The following is an 18,489-nucleotide window of genomic DNA, read 5'->3' on the forward strand; positions in this document are numbered from 1 at the left end:
ACTGCAAGCTAGTGTGGTTAATGTCTGTCAGGTGTGCACTGAGTGCAAAGCAGCTCGAGGAATCTTTTTAGGGAAATCTTGATTGTCATAGTGTTTACATAGTTATATACAATTTCCAAAGATGACTGAACTGTAAACTTAAAATGAGTGAATTTCAGTGCATGTAAGTGAGACCAAAATTTCATGCGGCAGCCAGGTATTTTTGGTGTTTTATGGACAAAGAGATTTGTAGGAGCTGTGGGTATGACCTGTCTATAATCAAACGTTTTTTTTCCTATTAAAAGGAAGCAGTGGGCTGGGGAGATAGCTCAGTCGGTAGAGTGCTTGCCTTGTAAGCACAAGGCCCTGGGTTCGATCCCCAGCACCCAAAAAAAAAAGAAAGAAAGCAGTTAGTGGAGATGATCACCCTTACAAAATTGGATTGGTGGTTATCAGTCATTTAACTTAGCAAAAATACAAAGCAAGGATTAAATATTTAATTTTGATATACCAAGTTTTCTGTAGCATTTTTTCATCATTCACTACTTTTTACAGTGAATTTAAATACACACTTCATGTTCCTATAAACTAACTCAGTCTGTGCATTATAATTTGCATGCAGAATGAGCTCATACTAATGGGAGTCTGTTTTGCTTTTCTCTTGTTTTAACTTGGCATTTAAAATCAGTCTATACACACACAGAGCAGTACCTTAAAAATGTGTAAAGAATCGCATTAGTAAAGTTAGTATTATATACCTGGTTTCCAATGTATAATAAAAAACTTTTTATTGAAAACTGCTTAAGGGGGCTGGGGAGATAGCTCAGTCGGTAGAGTGCTTGCCTTGCAAGCACAAAGCCCTGGGTTCGATCCCCAGCACCCAAAAAAAAAAAAAAGAAAGAAAAAGAAAACTGCTTAAGTTTTATGGGATGCAGTCACAGCATTTATTTTTCTTAGAGAATGATTGTTGAGCAGATTTTGTTGGTATGAGCATAATAAACATACACAAACATGTGAAATGCACTAATGAGACACACATCTGAGGACTTTCTCAGGGAGGATACCTCAGAACCAGTAGCCTTTCCCAAGAAGCAAAGAATTCTTATTTGAGAGCAGAAACTTAGATTAGAAACTAAGACATAAGTTGTAAATTAACTGAAAAAGTGTTATAATAAGTGCTATATGAACTTAAAAGTTAAATAAAAATAAAAACTTCCCAAAGGCACATCTATCATAGTGCCAAGGAGACACTCAGATATTTGTGGAGAGGGACCTTACAGGTGCTTGGGCCTTATTAGCCCAAATACCACAATAACCTGTGGTGGTTAATGCCTGCAAAGCAATGATTTGCAATTCTGAAATTCAAGCCATCAACCCCCACATCTATAAGATACCTACCTAATTTGTTTTGGTTTGGGGTTTTTTTGGTGGTACTGGGAATTGAACTCAAGGCCTCATGCTTTCTAGACAAGTGCTCTACCACTGGACCACACTCACTCCCAGCCCTCCAGCTATTGTTGAGTGGTGATTTGGTCAAAAGCACACTCTTGTAATGACACAGAGCATTCACATCATGCCAGAAAGTTCTGTCATGTTCCACCAGTCCAAACCTGCCTACCCTCCCACCCCCACCATTCTTTTGAAATTTTTTTCTCCATAGATTAGTTTAGACTTTTCTGGAATTTTGAATAAATGGAATTATGCAATACCCACTCTTTTCTGTGAAGGCTTCATTCACTTAGCAGAATATTTTTGCATTTCATCTGTATGGTTGGATGTATCAGTAATTCCTTATTTTATTTTTTTATTGCTGAATTATATTTCACTGTATGAATATGCTCTAGTTTGTTTATCCATTCTCCTGTTGAGGGACATCTGTGCTGTTCCCAGTTTCTGTTATAAACAAAAAGGATGAGTGACTTGAAGTCCCTTAGGACAAACAAGCAGAGCATTATGGGAAGCGTAGAAGGAAAGGAATATTAGACAGGGATTGGGGAACATTCTTAGAGGATATGGCGTTTGGGCAGGCAGGCAGGGTGTAGGGTCTTAGCAAAACAGTAACAATGAAACAGGAAGTGTAGGGTGCATTTGGGCTGATGAACCCTCGTGGAATTCACTTAGGTTAGCCTGTATTTGTGTCTAGTGGAAGAGGAGGCTAGAAAAGCAGATTGGGACCCAGCTGATGAGGATCCTGGCTGCTGTGCCAAGCAGTGTAAATTTAGGTTCATAGCAGAGAGCCGTAGAAGCCTTAGAGCTGGGAATATCTTGATCCAACCTCAAGAACTTCAGCAATGTTAGAAGAAATGAATGGGAAGGAGAGAGAGACTGGAGAGAGGAGGAAAGGGAAGACTGGCTGCTTGGGACCCTGTTGCAAGAGTCCTGGGGTGAGGTAGTATAGGCCCACAGGGACAGTGGGTGAGGAAAGCTGGATCTGGGGCAGGTAGGTGTGGAAGGGATAGGAGGTCAGGTGTCTGGAAGTGGCCCCCAGGAGGCTCTCACCGTGTTGGTAGAATGTTAGTTAAGTGAGGAGGGTGGACCACGGGAGGAGCAAGGACTCAGGCTTGGAGGAATGAAGGCTGCACCCACTTCCAGGGCTGGGGGCCTGGGCAGCTGGAGAGGTGAAGTTCCATCAAGAGAGACGTTTTAATAGACTGATAGACGGGTCAGGACCCCTTCTGCCTTGTTTTAATAGACTGATAGTGTATTTATTAGCCGTGTGTGGGTACACACCAGCACACTGTCCTCCTGCTCTCTCCGCTTCTTTTTCTCCCTTCCTCTCCCCTCCTCTCCCCTCCCCTCTCTCTCTCCCTTCTTTCCATCTTTCCTTCCATATGTATTGATGTGGATACATGGGCTCCCTTTTGTTTCAGTGGTTCAGAATTTGTTATCGCGCTTTAATTGTTCTGGTGCTCAAACTATCCAAGATGTGGTCTTTAGCCTCGTTCCGTGGACTCGGACTGCCCCACCATTTCTTGAAGGGTTTCTTTCTGGTATTATGAGATATTTCCAGCTCATTTTATAGCTTCTCTAGCCTGGAATGGACCACTTCTTAGGACCCTGGTCCCATTTTAGTGGGAATGGAAATAGAAACTAACATGGGACACTAGGTACACCTGTTGCTACTGGGTTCTCACTTCTCAGTCCTCTTGGTGGACAGAGCTGCAAACTGTGTGCATGGCTATATACCTGTAGTTACGTGTGTGCACAGTCATGTATGTGTACAGGTATAAATATGAACATATCAACCCATACTTAGAGAAATCACAAGCTCAAACCTGTCTCCAGTTCCATCCATCCCACAGGGGGGATGGCCTGCTTCATGCCAGCTGTGCTAGCACGTTTACTGATTGGCTCAGTATCATAATGTGAGTGGGCATTCGTTTGTTTCTTTGTGATTCTCTGCCACCCCCACCCAAGACTGGAAACACCAAGTTTCCACATTGCTCTTTTGTACTTTGCTTTTGCGGTTTTTTATTGGAAATCACTCCATTGTCACTCTCACTCTTTTAAGGTCTTCATTCTTATTTGTAACTGCTTTACATGTCATTGAGGTACCTACCAGAGTATAGCCACCCAGGTTCCTATGCATAGACGTTTAGTCACTTTGAAATATTTTGCGGTTATAAGTTATGCTGTAAAAAATAACATGTGTGTATGTACTTTTGCATTTTGTGTTTCTGCATTATTGGAGATGGATCTTTGAAATTCCTAGAAGCAGGGCTGCCGAAGCATATGCAGATGTGGTCTGTTGGGTATCGCCACATTCCCCTCAATCGGTAAATGGTGCCATTTGCATTCTCACCAGCAAAGTGTGAAAATGCCCTGTCCCCAGTCTCACTAGCAGTAAATCAGCAAGACTGGACACTCTTGCTAATCTAGTGGGTTAGAAGCCGTGTTTCAGTCACTTTATTTTGCATAATGAATGGAGTTGAACATCTTTTCACAGGTTTAAGGAGTGTTTGTGTGTGCGTGTATGTACGTGTAAGTGTGTAGTGAGTTGTTTGTTCATAGCTTTCTCATTTTTCTATGGGGCTTTTAGTCTCTTCAGTTTTGAGTTACATATATATTAGAGACATCAGCTCTTTATCTGTGACATATGTTGCCATTTTCTTCACCTGCTTTGTCATTTGTCTTTTTTACTTTGCTCATTACTGCCATGGAAAAGATTGTTACATTTATGAATTATGTGTCACAGTATTAAAACTTTTTCTAGGGCTGAGAGGTTAGCTCAGTGGTAGGACACTTGCCTAGCATGCATGAGGCCCAGAGGCTTGATCCCTAGCACCATTTTTTTAAAAAAGAGAGAAAGAAAGCAAGAAAAGAAAAAAACTCTTCTAAACTTGATTGGAGGAATTAACCACAAGTTTCCTCTAGTACTTATATAGTTACACCTTTTCATGTCTAGATAGCCGATCCACTGGGCACTTACTCTTCTGCATGATGTGAAGAATGGGTCTGATTGTATCTTTTCTACTTGTCCTACCATCATTTATTAAAAATCCATCTTTGCCCCAATAATTCAAGATACCACCTTTATCATACATAGATTCCTGCATGCACTTAGGGCTATTTCTAGACTTTGTGTTTCATGAACTATTTTTAATACTGATGGTTCTGAGTTTTCATTAAATATATATGTCCCAGCAGGCTGCGCATGGTGGTATGCATCTGTAATCCCAGCATCTTGGGAGGCTGAAGCAGGATCACAAGTTCAAGACCAGCCACAGCAACTTAGTGAGGCCCCCAAGCAACTGAACAAGATCCTGTCTTAAAATAAAAAATAAAGGGCTGGGGATGAGGCTCAGTGATTAAGCACCCCTGGGTTCAATCCCTGGTACCAAAAATAAATATATATGTTCCAGCAGCCAGTAGGTTCCAGAACTTACAATCCAGAGGAATTTGTAGGCCTCTTCCCCTTTGCAGTAGAAGAATGAGTCCTTATTGTTACTTACCCTTTTTGAGCTTCCTACATTTTCTGAAATCAGCTAAACTTTGTCTGATCTTTAGATAATGCCTCTTTGAAGGCATTATCAGTTTTTCAGCAGTAAACTTTAACTTGAATTTTCAACAGTCCCTTCATTCTCCACAGATACTGCCATTGAGATCCCCCTATTTTCTTCATAGCCCACCAAAATGGATGTGAAGCAGGGACACATGAAGCCTGGCTAGCCTTCGGAGGCTGTGTGCCTCAACCTCTCTTCTGCTTCCTGTAGCTTAGAAGAAGCACCAGGGAAGTGCTTTTCTCCACTTCTTCATATAGGTGAACTGTCAAGTGCAGAGAGGTCGCCAGTGCAGGAGTACTCTGGAGGAACTGGAATAATTGGACAGTGGAGTTGTCATGTGGAACGGTTTTAAGGACTCACTTCCTAGGGAACCTAATAAGAGTGTGTTCATCTTCTCCCTTTCATCCTGTGCCCCTTTCTCTGGTCAAATGGAATGCCTGGCTCTTAAAAAAAAAGCTTTTTACAATAGAAAACATCTATTTACAAAACCCATAAAGAGACAGGACTCCCTGGCCATGTAGACTGTTTTATCAGGTTATATTTCAGGGAACATATTTTCTTAAGGAAAATCAGAACACAAAATCTGATTTAATTTTCTAAGTCAGATCCAAAGCCTTCAAAATGACACCAGGTTTAATTACAAGTTTAACAAGCCAACTTTTGGGGAGAGAAGAGAGTTGCGAGAAGGTGGGGTGTGTTTTGTGACTGTTGAGGTTCAAGCAGTGGAGAGCAGATGGAGGGAGAGTTCTTGGTCCTGCTCCGTGTCCTCCCGCTTGTCCTGAAGGTAAAACTGCCGCCTGCTGGTTTCAGGGAAGCAAAACTGTTGTTCTGCTGTGGTGGCTCTCCTCTCCTGCTCTGCTCTTGTGCTGTGGTAGCTTTACCGTTAAGAAGAGCTTAGATTTGTGTGTATCTGTGCACAGCGAGTGTCGTGTAGAACTTGCTTCTGAATGATCTTTACCTCAGTTCATGAGCTTTTCCCACGCAGGCAGCAGTTGCTGTGCTGATGGCCGGTTCGTTGTGCAAGAATTAAAAGTGCTGAGGTGTTTTCCCAGGCTGTTCTTCCTGCTCATCTTAACACCTTTTGTGTTGTTCCACATTTTGCATTTCAGCTTTTCAGCCACCAGCAGAGTCGGAAAGAGAAATCTGAGTCCTAGTCCAGGAGAAGCCGTCTTAGAGGACAGAGTATCAGGGGAGATTTCTGACTCTGAGCTTGAGCAGACAGATTCCTGTGCAGAATCCCTCTCAGAGGGAAGAAAAAAGGCCAAGAAATTAAAAAGAATGAAGAAAGACCTTTCTCCAGCAGGTATGTGCTGGATCTTGCTGAATCCCGGGGTTGTGTACTCCTTAACTGCTCTAGAAATCTGAGTTGTGAGGAGAAGGGATAGCAAAGCTACACTTGACAGCAAAGCCCATGTTGCCTTCCACTGGATCAGGTATTTTTAGGGACATGTATTTTAATAGGAGGAACCCAAAAAAACCCTGTTGAGGTCTCCTCATTAAAGAACATTTTGAGGACTGGGGTTGTAGCTCAGTGGTAGAGTACATGCCGAGCATACATGAGGCACTGGTTTCAATTCTCAGCACCACATACAAGCAAATAAAATAAAGGTCCATCAACAACTAAAAAATTATTAAAAAAAAAAAAAAAAAAAAGACCATTTTGATAACCTCTCTTCCCCCATGGTTTAGAGTTTTGCTGATGTGTTTAGAGCAGCCTCATTGTTTAAAATGTGCCTTGGATTTGCACAGAACCTGCTCCCACATGTGTTCTTCACCAGCAGAGTTTACACTCTCCCCAGCAGCACTGCAGGCAACCTGGATTTCTCTCATAAGCACAGTTATATAAGAGGCCAGGAAACAGGAAGTCAGCACGTGCTCTGCACCAGACACTGTAGCAGGTGCCTTCTCTCCTCTCTTGATTTTCACCACACTGAGGTGGGGACTCATCATCCCGGTTTTAGTGATGCAGACGCCTGCCTGGGTCCAGGTGGTTAAGAAGGTCTCAGAAACTGTAGCTGCAAGAAGCAGAGCCCAGGGAGAACCCAGGCTGCCAGAACACCACTGCATGTCCTCCCCACCCCACATCCTAACACCCTGGGGCACAGACCCTGCACAGGCCTAAGGAAGGGTCTGGAGCAACTTCTTGTCAGCCATTCCCTGCTACTAAGGGACTTGGTCAGGCAGCACAGTGGCAGTAACCATAGCCACTGCTTCCTCATTGCCTGACTGACATTCTTCCTTTAAAACCTGTGAGGTAGTCACTATCCGTGTTACAGTTAAGAAAACGTGAGGCCCAGAAGGTTATGTGACTTGCCCAAAGTCACAGAGCCCTTAAGCCTGTCCTGCAAGGACCATGTTGTATATTCAGGATAAGAGAGATGCTGGCCTAGGGCTGGGGATATAGCTCAGTCAGTAGAGTGCTTGCCTTGCAAGCACAAGACCCTGGGTTCGATCCCCAGCACTGCAAAAAAAAAAAAGGATGCTGGCCTAGATGCAATTATCATTCTCCTTCGTCTCATGGTTGACAGTTGCCCTGGTTAGCAGAGCTAACAGTCAAATCAAAGGCAGGCAGAGTCAGGCAGTGGAACTTGACGCATACTCACACTAAGAATCCCCTTTGTTTTAATTAATGCCTTTTTTGCATATGGCCTGATCTGACTGCAGTGAGCTTTCTGAATCTCATTGATATTAATGAAATCACAGAAGCAGCAGAAGTATTGCTTGTTTTTTTACATTAGGCTGAAGCTTAATTTTAACTGAAAAAGTTGTTGGAGGCTTCAGTTGTATATTTTAGCAGTTCCCTTGAACCTGGGCATCTCCCTTTACTTGCCTCCCCTCCTTTCCCTTAAATAAGTTTGTTGTTGTTGTTGTTGTTGTTGTTGTTGTTGTTGTTATAGATGGACACTTGCCTTTATTTATTTATTTCTATGTGGTACTGAGGATTGAACCTAGTGCCTCACACGTGCTAGGCAAGTGCTCTGCCACTGAGCCACAGCCCCAGTCCTCAAATAAGTTTTGAGAAGCTTTTAATCTGTAGCCTCTGTAATCTTCAAATTTGGTACCTCATTACTATTGTTGTGCTGTATCCAAAAAAGTCACACAGTAGATATTAACCTGGCCTTTATAGAGACCACACTGAGCAAGTCCTCCCTTTGTTCACTGTCCTTGACAGCTCAATTTCTCTTCAATTGTTCAGTTTCTCTTTTCTTAGTCATAAGCCTTTTGGTTTTTCTCTTTCTATACCACCGTAATTTTAAAAATATTAAAATATCTAATAATAGACTGAATTAATAGATTAGTATCTCTTATAGTTTTCATCATTTTAAGGGAAAACTTTCTATAAGTTATTTAGGGTTTTGAACTTATAATACTGTAATAAAATAGGTTTTTTTTCCCCTTCCCATTGACAGTAAAGCTGTCACTCCCAAAAGATTTGAGCTTAAAAAAAAATTGTAGACTTTGTACATCTTTGTCAGTACTACTAAAAAGAAAAGAACAAGGGAGACTTCTCGAAAGCTTTTGATTGAATAAAAACTTAGGAGGACTGGGCTTCCTTCCAGAGCTCCATCCGTCCAGAGTGGGCTTTGGACAGTGCAAGTGTAAGTTTGGTGGGTCCTCTGATTTGTTTTAAGCATTTCTGCAGGACACAGGTGGAAACACCAGGTGCTGGGCCTGTGAATCAACCAGGTCTGCTCACTCAGTTCTTGGACTGGAAGGCCCTGTGAGTGGGCACACCCTTGTCCTGGTGAGGTCTTTATTATTTTTTTTTAACACAATACCTTTATTTTTATGTGGTGCTGAGGATTGAACCCAGTGCCTCACACATGCTAGGCAAGCGCTACCACTGAGCGCTACCCAGTCCCCAGTGAGATCTTTGTTGAACCCACAGAGGTGTCTAGAGTGTACCAGGGGTGGGAGGCCGTGGCTCAGGAGCTGCACAGGAGTGTCTAATGAAAGTGTTCTGAACCTCGGCTGTGAGCTCCAGTACTCGGGAAACAAGCTGATGGCCTCAGATGGCTCACCATGGCATTGGGTGTGGAGGACACGAGAGGAAAAACCAGACAGGGCTCACCTTTGGGGATTTTTTTGTTTTCTTTTTTTTTTTTTTTTTTTTTTTTTTTTTTTTTTTTTTTTTTTGCGGTGCTGGGGATTGAACTCAGGGCCTTGTGCTAGCGAGAGCTAGCACTCTACCAACTGAGCTATCTCCCCAGCCCGATTTTTTTGTTTTCTAAGGAATAAGCAAAGGCAAGACCGTGGAATGTGGTGTGCTATAGCAACCCAGAGGCAGTTGAGCTCAGAAAATGTCACACAAAAGTGTCATTTTCTTAGACCTTTTGATATGTAAACTACACAGGATTAGTTACTAGACCCCTTCACAGATAACAAAATGACCTAAGAAATGACCACTTACTGGGTTTATGTTATGTACTAGATAATGTGGTAGAAACATCCTTTATTATCTTGGATAGTCCTTATAAACATGCAGCAAGGCATAGATAGAAGTCATTATTGCCCAGTTACAGAGAGGAAACTGAAGTCATAGAGTTACAACTTGCAGCTTGCAAAGTCAACGTCAAGTTCACATGTGCAGGGCTGTCTGGCTCCAGAGCTCACACACTGTGCCTCTCTGCAGTGGGTGAGAGTTATCCAAACTGGAAAGGAGGCCAAAACTCTTCACGGGGTGAGTACTCCTTGCAGCTCTTCTGGATCACAGACCAACCAGCCTGGACTTCCACATGACAAAGTTGCTTGATAAAAATCTACGTGACCAATCCCTTTTGGGGGCTTCTATTGTATTTACTTACTATGTGCTTAGCAAGTACTTTTCTCTCAAACGTGGTTGTTTCGATTGTGTTCTCTTAAAGCAGACGTGAAGTGCAGGTCTCGCCCTCATGCATATCATGATGGGTGGTGATCGGCAGTGCCGCCACTGCCCCTCTGAGCAGCATTAGATATGTTCTCTCTTGGTACGTGAGAGTAGTGACTGTGTGCCATTTATACTGGAGTGAACTGTCTTTGGGAAATGTGGTTGTTTTCCCAAGTCAAGTTAAATGTGGATTTCCATAACACAATTGTTCTGCTTTGTATGGTGTTGCTGAGCCCTGGAGAAACCTTCACCTCAGCTCCCCCTTTACCTCTCCAGGAAGTCATGGCTACCGTGGTGGGCAGATGCTACCTGAGCTGACCATTCTCAAAACACTACAGGGCAGTCCACTAGCAGGAGGTTCCAGCAGCACTAGTTACAGTGTCTACAGAGGTGGCCCATAGGAAGGCCCAGTGACAAACATGGTCATTCCTTATTCTGCACATAGACGCTGAGTCAGGTCTTTCCTGCACACCCCCACCCCCTTAAAACACAGCACATCAGGCCTTTACATGTTTGCCAAGAACCATGAGTTTTTTTTGGAGTCTTGACTAATCCTCTGAACTTTTCAAGCTTAAACCCTTAAGGTTAGTGTAAAAATTGAAAATCTACTTAGAGCCGCAATCTTCTCATGCTATTACAGATCTCATTAAAGTCAAGAAATGAGATCTACAGTTGTAGCTGACAAGTCACCTGAGAGGCCAGGCTGCAGACATCCGGCCACCTCCAAGAAGCCTTTTAATAACGATATTAAAATGTGGTTTCATCCAGGTGCAGTGGTGCACACCTATAACCCCAGATACTGGGAAGCTAAGGCAGGAGGATCTCAAGTTAAAGGCCAGCCTGGGCAACTTAGCAAGATCCTATCTCAGAAATAAAACACTGAAAGGGTGGGGGAACGGCTCAGTGACAGAGTGTTTGCCCAGCGTGTGTGAGGCCCTGGGCTCCATCCCTAGCACTGCAAAAAAGAAAGAAAGTTTTCAGCTTAATCGTGGCACAAGAGATGGGTGCTGGGCTCACAAGTCCGCGTGCCACTGCAGGTCTGTCCCCCTGTTCCTCCTGGCCGCTCTTGGAGGTGTCCTATCGCCACCTGGCTTCTCGGTATGGAAAGCCCACCCCGACCCTCCCTTTTGAGCATCTCCTTTTTGAAGCTGTGTGGCTCCCCAGGGGGTCCTCTGTAACGAGATCCACCTGTGGCACTGCTGCACAGTTAGTGTCCTGTTCTTCGTGCAGCATGTACCCCATTTTTCCTTGTTAAAAACTCTTGGTCAAATAATCTTAACTTCAGCATAATACTTCATATTAAGATTTTGTCAATTTTCTGACAGGATCTGACTACAATGCACAGGCTGGTCTCTACCTTGTGGGCTCTAGTGCCTCCCAGGTAGCCTCCCAAGAATCCCTGCTGGATTCTCTTAATCATCATTCCTAATGTCTTTAGCAGGGTCTGCTTTATTAAGATAGTTTACATCCAGTAAGTCATCACTTTTAAGGACTGCGGTTGTGGCTCAGTGGGAAACACTTAAACTAGCATGTTTGAGGCCCGAGAGTCCATCTCCAGCACTGCAAAAAGTCATCATTGCAGTTTGATGAGTTTGCACAGATGTGTACAGTCATGTGACCACTTCAGTGCTCGAGATCTAGAGCAGAGCTGTCATTCCAAGATTTCCCGTATGCCCCTGTCGCCAGCCCTTACCTAGACCCCTGACCTGGCCACCACAATCAGCTGGCTGCTGCTGTGGTTCTGCCTCCTGTGGACTCCTACAGTAGGCAGTCTTTTCATCTCGTGTTCAGCTTCTTTCATTTAGCGGGGGCACCTGAGATTTGTGCCGTGGCGTGCACCATTACTTCATTCCTGAGCCTTACTCCATTTGAAGGATGTATTGCTGCTCGTTACCCTTCCCCAGTTGAAGGACATTTATGTCCTTGCCAGTTTTGGGGCAACTAAGAATCAAGTTCCTCTACTCATTTGCCTACAGGCTTTTATATGAACTAAGCTTTCATTTCTTTTGGCTAAATACCTAAAGGTGGAATTGCTGGATCACTTGATAAGTGTGTATTAACTATAAGAAACTGACTCTCAATTTTCCAAGTGGCTGCACCATTTTACTTTTCCACCTGCGGGGTCCTAGGGTTCAGCCTCTGGTCCTCAGCACTGCCCTTTTTTGCTTGTTTTTATAGGCATTCTGACAGGCGTGTGGTGGTCCCCAGTGTGGCTTTGGTATGTCCTTCCCTAATGACTTACTTTGACATCTTCTTCCATGATTATTTGCCATCCACATCAGTTCTTTGTGAAATGTCTGTTCAGATCTTTTATCCATCTTTCCACCGGGTTGTTTGTTTTCTTCTAACTTTTGAGATTTCTTTATAGGTTCTGGATACCAGTCTTCTTGAGTGTTTTGCAAATATTTTCTTCCAGACTTCTCATTCTTTAACAGTGTCTTTTAAAAAGTAGAATTTTAAGTTTTATTTGTCAGGATTTTTTCTTAGATTATCCTTTCTGGTGTCAGATCTTTATTGTCCTGAGTAGTCCTCATGAACACACAGTAGGCATTGTAATATGCAGAGGTCAGTATTCCCCATTTACAGGGAGGGAACTGAGGCTCTTAGACTTACAGCTTGTGAAGTCACACCATCAAGTGCACATGTGCAGAGCTGTCTGGCTCCAAAGTTCATTAAATTTCTGCACGACTCTCAGTTGCAAAGATGTTTCCAGTGTTTCCTCACAGTAGTTTTATAGTTTCAGGCTTTACATTTAAATGTATGGCCTGCGTTAATTTTGTGTATAATGTGAGGTGTGGAGTAAGGCCCACCAATAATGGGAGGCAGATGCTCTTCAGTATGTGTCTTAAAAAAAAGAGATCCTTTGCTCTCTAGTAAAACAGGACTGTGAAAATGTGTTTTCTGGAAAGCTATCGCACCTTTGCACTAGCTCTGAGATGAATCCCTTGTCAGTCTATGGCCCTCCTTTTCCAGAAGGTGCTGGGAAAAAATATACAGTAACCTTCAGCTCTCCTCTGGTCTGGGTCTTCTTTAGGCAAAGAAAACTAGCCTGTTTTTGATTGCTGGCTGTCACTTTCCTGGGACACAGCCATGTTCAATGTTGGGCCACCTTCTCCACAAGGGGAAGGGACTTGATGTTCACTAAAAACCTGCCTTTGCTGTATGGAAGTCCTGAGCGACAGGTGCACGGGGTCCTTGATAGACGAGGTGAGGTGATTTGTTCAGAACTGCCCAGCTAGTACATGGTCAGGCCCTTGGCCTCGCTCCAAAGCATTTGCTCCTTCCGTCCTTCTGACTAGCTCTTCACAGAGTCCCTCCTGCGGGTGTGATGGCTCACAGCCATACTCTCACACCACAGCTAACGGCAGGTGCAAATTGGGAGGATTACAGTGCAGTTGCTTTTAGCAGTTTGTCTTCTTTCTCCTTCTCGCTGGTTTTAATTTACTTCGGGTCCCCACTTTTGGCTCTGTGGCGCTTACCTTTGAATGGCCACTCAGCTATTGCAAAATTTCTTCACTACATGAATTTTTAAAATGTGCTTATTGATGTGTCCACAGGTACCTGTGGTGTGTTTAATTGTTCTGAGGAGAAGGGTGTGTTTTAAAAATCATCTTTATTCCTTTCCTGTCTTGTGTAGTCTTCACAGGGGTTCCTTCTCTGCTCATCTCCACTTCCAGGGGTGGTCCTGTTGGCTGTGTTGGGAGCCCCAGGACGTGCGTGTTCAACAGCAGTGAGACCCAAGGCAGGAGACTTGCAGGTCTCCTTCCCTGCTCTCCTCATCCAGACTCTCTGGATCCTGCTGCAGTAACGATGGGCAGGGGTTCTTATGGAGCGGGTTCTCTTCCTGTTCTTGCCTGTGCTTAGACCTCATCATCTTCAGGCTTCTCCGTTGTGAACAGTAGCCCCCCTCAGCTTGAGTGATTTCCTGCTTCTTAGGACACGGGGTCTAATAGTCTCTCCCCATTTGAGGCTCCCTCAAAGACTTCTGTTCCTTGGGGAGCATTAATAGCCAGGAGAGAGGCTGTGCTGGTGTTCTCCACCGCCCTGTTGAACGGCTGGGCTCAGAGCCTGCATGGTCCAGGCCCAGCCCGACTGTACGGTGGCCACTCTGCCCCCACTGCTGTTGCAGAAGGTGGCATGTTGGAAAGGAGGCTTGACTCAGGGTGAGACCTGGTAACTGCGGAGCTCTCTTCAGCTCTGGAGGAGGACCCCAGCAGTGCTGCCGACCTTGGAGAAGGCTGCCCTTGCTCCTGCCATCTCGGGATCTCTGGACCCCACTGAAGAGCTTCCCTCCACCCTGAGGTGTCTCCCTCAAGTGCCAGCTCCACCACCACACTGAGAGACTCGGCTCCTGGGGCGGCAGGGATCTTGGTGCTGAGAAGGGCCACACCTCCTCTCAGCCGCTTTTCAGCTGTCCCTCACCCCTCTGAATCTGTTCTGGCAACTGTAGCAAGTGGATATTTGTAGCACCCTGGTGGGCTTTTGTGCAGATGACATGAAGTAAGTGCCCAGCGTGATGCTGGCAAAGAATACAGTGCGTGTGTAGGAGGAGAGGGGCGCCGTGTGCACCCACCCCCTTAACCCTCCTGGAAAAGGAGTAAACAGACAGCCACCCTGAGAGAGCAGAGGGGCTTCCCTAGTCCCTCCTGTGACTGTGACGCTGCCGTGGCTTTGCCTTTGTTGCTGGGCACTGGGCTCCACAGCCAGGACCCACCTGCACACTTGCCTGCCACGGGCACCGTGCAGCCGCCCTCCCTGCCCATCCGAGGCTGCCTGCAGGGCACAGGGCGCTGCCTCCGCACTGGCCGTGGCTCATGCTGTTTTCTGCTCCCCTACCAGGGCACACTGAGGACTGTCCCGCCAAGCTCTTTGAAGTTCCTGACACGTGGTAACCAGGACCTGAGCGACCCAAACTGCTGGTGCTGTCGCTGAGGAAGAGCGGCGGCTCCCTGAAGCCATGCTGTACTCACCTTAATAAAATGTGCCGTGGGAGGGCCGAAGCCCCACGTCTCCTCAAAGACCAGCTGGTATCTTTGTGGCCGTGTTTCTCCTTTTTCCCTTTTAATCTAAACTAACTGCTGACAACGTCACAGTTGTAGGCTGTCATGGATGTGTACATCTTTAGCCGGCTGATCACCCCGTACTCACGTGAAACCTTTCCTGGCACGAACTCCACCAGGTGTCCAGGACTCCACCTGGGGGGGTCGGTGTGAGTCAGCCGATGTCGATCCTCTGGTCCTGGTCTGGCTCAGCACTCCTGCGTGGAGAGGCGTTGCCCAGGTGGTGGGGCCTTGCAGGTGGTGGTCCGCTGCTTCCCCACAGCTGCCTGAACACAGAGGCACGCGGGCCTCTTCCAAGCAGGAAGGTGCCTACCAGCGTCAGCCCATGAAGGAGCGTGGGACTACCCAACTGTTGTTTTTCCAACCATCTGAGCTTCTTATGGGGGGTGTCCGAGTAAAAGGTCGTTTCTGTTCTTGCACATAGTGCCGTGTGCGCCTTGAGGTGTCCTCGCCCGTCTTTCCGCTGTGTGTCTGTGTTTGGGGTGTGGTGGCGTGTGTGTGGACGCGCGCGTGAGTGAAATCATGGCTAATCGACAACACATATCAGCCTGTCATGCGGACAGGTCACAGCAGCAGCAAAACACCCTGGATCTCTCCGTGAATCTGCTTCCAATAGATCATTGTTAGATATTTAACATTTTTGTATTGTGGAAATAAAGATTAAAAATGTATTTCCAAAAGATAAAATTAAAGAAATTTTCATAGAACCCTGGTTCTCTCTTCCTCCTTGTAATAAGTGAACACCATATTCACTCTGGGTGTAGATGTGTTCCTTACCTCTGGAAAGAGCTGGCCACTGACCCAGGTGTTTGGGGATCATTTTTTTCTTTTTATACCTCTAACCCCCGTACCGGCCTCTGTGTGTCAGATGGCCTGTGCTGGACCTGAGCCGTGGTGGCCACTGGCCATGGCATAGGAGGGTGGGAAGAATCGAGCCCTCATGGTGCACTTGGAAGTCCGTGGCCTTGTGCGGCTTCAGGGGTGTAAGACACTTTCCCTGGTGGAGACCCTCACCTTCCCACGCCGCTCCCCTCCCCCGGAGCTCTGTAGCCAGAGTTATGAGCCAGACTTGCCAGGAACCAGCAGGCGCCCACCCTTCTCCTGAGCAGCTGCTGCCGCTCACAGGTCAGAGGAGAAGGCGGTAAGTGGAGGAATCTGGGAGGGGCTTCTGGGGCCACTGAGTGCTTCAGACTCACAGGTAGGAACAGGTAGTGCCCGACACTTCTCTTTAAAAAGAAAAAGAAGGGGAACTGTCCAAAGGCTGTGGGTGGCACTTGTGTGGAGAGCACACAACCCGAGGAGCACGCCTGTGTGGTGCCCCTCGTGCGCTGTAGGTCTCACGTGGGAGGGGACGGAAACCCCTTGCCCTCAGGTAAGGAAAGTGGGTCACACCCAAGCCCACTGAGGGGCGTGCACCATGTTTCCCAGTCCCTCCAACCCCCAGAGCAACCAACCATGGATGTGAATTTTTTCCCCCACAGATTGACCTTTTCTAGAACTACATGAAAACAGAACCAGAGTCCATACTCAAGACAGTGGAAACTGGGGCTGGGTGCAGCTCCACGGGACAGCTCAGTGTGGCTGGCATGCACGTGCCCTGGTTTGAGCCCTCGTGCCCACGCTCACACAGTCCGAGGTGCCAGCCTCGATCCACTGTGGCGTGCAAGAGTCGAGTTCCTCTTCGTTTTTGCATGTCCATGTGCCACGATTTGTTCATCCCTTCTCCAGGTGACCAGAGCCTGGGCTGTTACTTCCTCAGGGGTGCTATAAACATTCTTATACAAGTCTTTTTAAATTTTTTTTTGAGAACAAATCTTTTAATTTGGGGGAGTAAATATCAAGGACCATGTACATGCCAAGGAGCATCTTGGGATAGGAATGTCTCACTTTGAGAAACCCTCAGATCTTTTCCCAGAGTGGAGGTGAGAGAGCTCCCGAGGTTCCTTTCCTTGGCAGCGTTGGTAACTTGGCCATCCTCATGGGTTGTGGTGTGTGGCGTGGCTGTTCAGCTCGTGGGTGACTGATGATGACTTGCTTGTGGCCACGGGTGTATCTTCCTTTGTGAAGTATCTGGTTTCCTTGCCCATGTTTTATCAGGCTGTTCACCTCTCTACCATTAACTTATAGCCATTCGTTACATATTGTGGACATCAGTCCTTGGCCACTGTAGCTGTTTTGCAAATGTTTAGTCCCAGTCTGCAGCTTGCTTGTTAAGAGTCCCCTTTTCTGGATACAAGTTTTCAAGTTTGATGAAGTCTGTTTTACCAACTTTTCCTTCCTGTGTCCTAAGAAACCCCCAAGTGGTAAAGATATTCTTCCATGTTTCCTTCTAGAAGTTTTCTAGCTCTAGCATTTAAGTCTGTGACTCATCCAGAGTTAACTTTTTTGTATATTGTGTGAGATGAGTCGAGATTCCTTCATTCTACACGAATGCCTAGTCATGCCAGCTCCAGCTTGGAGGACTTTCCTACCAAATAGCTTTGGTGCTGTAGTAAAAATACCTGTTGACCTAAAAAGTGTGTTTCTAATAAGTGTGTGCACTTCTATAATCTCATAGACTCTGGAGGTTGAAGCAGGAAGATCTCAAATTCAAGGCCTGCCTGGGCAATTCAGCGAGATCCTATCTCAAAAAATAAGAAGGGCTGGGGATGTAGCTCAGTGGTAGAGGATCCCTGGGTTCAGTCCTCAGTACTGTAAAAAAAAAAAAAATAGTGCTGAACAGCAGCAAGAGGGGCCTCATTCCTGTGCTTGGACAGTTCGAAGCGCCTCTCCTGACCTTCAAAGGAAAACACTCCAACACTGGTTGTTGCCAAGGCCAAGCCACCCTCTCCTGGCCCAGGAAACCAGTGAGTATTAAAAATAGTTCAATATTTTTGGAGAACTCTCTTTTTAATCTCATGACTTAAGTTTCATTACTTCACCTGAAATCCTTCCCCCCTGCCCCTTGGTTCACGGAGTAAACCGGTGCATCTGATTTTGTCGAGGAGGGGAAATCGAATACCTGGAGGCCAGTTCATGTTTCTGCTGGTGGTGAGCCACCCGCTGCTCCAGGTTATCTGGTCCCTGGTAACAGCGGTTCAATTTGTCTTCAGCCACTTGTCCATTTCTGTCTCAGCTTCTTGCTTTTTCTAGTTAAGCCACTGAACTTGAATTTGAGAAAGTTCTTCATGCCGACTAGGCCTGGAGAAAATGCTGTAGGTTCACCTGCTGAGAGGGTCATTTTAAATGGGTGTGTTTTAGACAAGATAACTTGACAAAAAAGAGAAGACAACACAAAAAGAAGAACCCTTTGTTATTTTTTATTTGCGGGGAGAGTTGGGGGTGAGGAACACTTTGATAAGATGCGTAGATCCTCATGCTGATCCTCAAGTGAGAACCTAGGGAAATACCAGACCGCAGAGCTTGAGGCCGAGGAGACCTGCCCGTCTGCAAGCGTGGGCCCGTGCGGAGGCTGCGTGGAGGGAGGCCTGCGCATCTGTGCCAGCCCCATGCCAGGCCCGTGCCACTTTCCCCTGGAACGTCTTGCCATAGCTCCAGTACCAGCCAGAGAGCAGTTGCCGGCCGCTGGGCACTTGCCTCT

At 45.9% G+C, this 18,489-nt stretch overlaps 1 protein-coding gene across 7 annotated transcripts in view; it reads left to right on the forward strand.

The window, feature by feature from the left end:
- The window catches only part of Parn (poly(A)-specific ribonuclease), a 143,609-nt gene extending 127,993 nt beyond the window's left edge, over positions 1-15,616 (forward strand). For 6 of the 7 annotated variants that reach the window (XM_047532749.1, XM_047532751.1, XM_047532746.1 and 3 more), the window contains 2 exons: positions 6,092-6,285; positions 14,689-15,616. In XM_047532749.1, the coding sequence (XP_047388705.1) occupies positions 6,092-6,285; positions 14,689-14,741 (247 nt within the window). In that variant the 3' untranslated portion in view covers positions 14,742-15,616. The remainder of the gene's footprint in view (positions 1-6,091; positions 6,286-14,688) is intronic. The other variant, XM_047532752.1, reaches the window with a different exon arrangement.
- The last annotated feature ends 2,873 nt before the right edge of the window (positions 15,617-18,489 follow it).

The sequence above is a fragment of the Sciurus carolinensis genome, chromosome 18 (assembly GCF_902686445.1).
Source record: "Sciurus carolinensis chromosome 18, mSciCar1.2, whole genome shotgun sequence".
Classification (NCBI taxonomy): domain Eukaryota; kingdom Metazoa; phylum Chordata; class Mammalia; order Rodentia; family Sciuridae; genus Sciurus; species Sciurus carolinensis.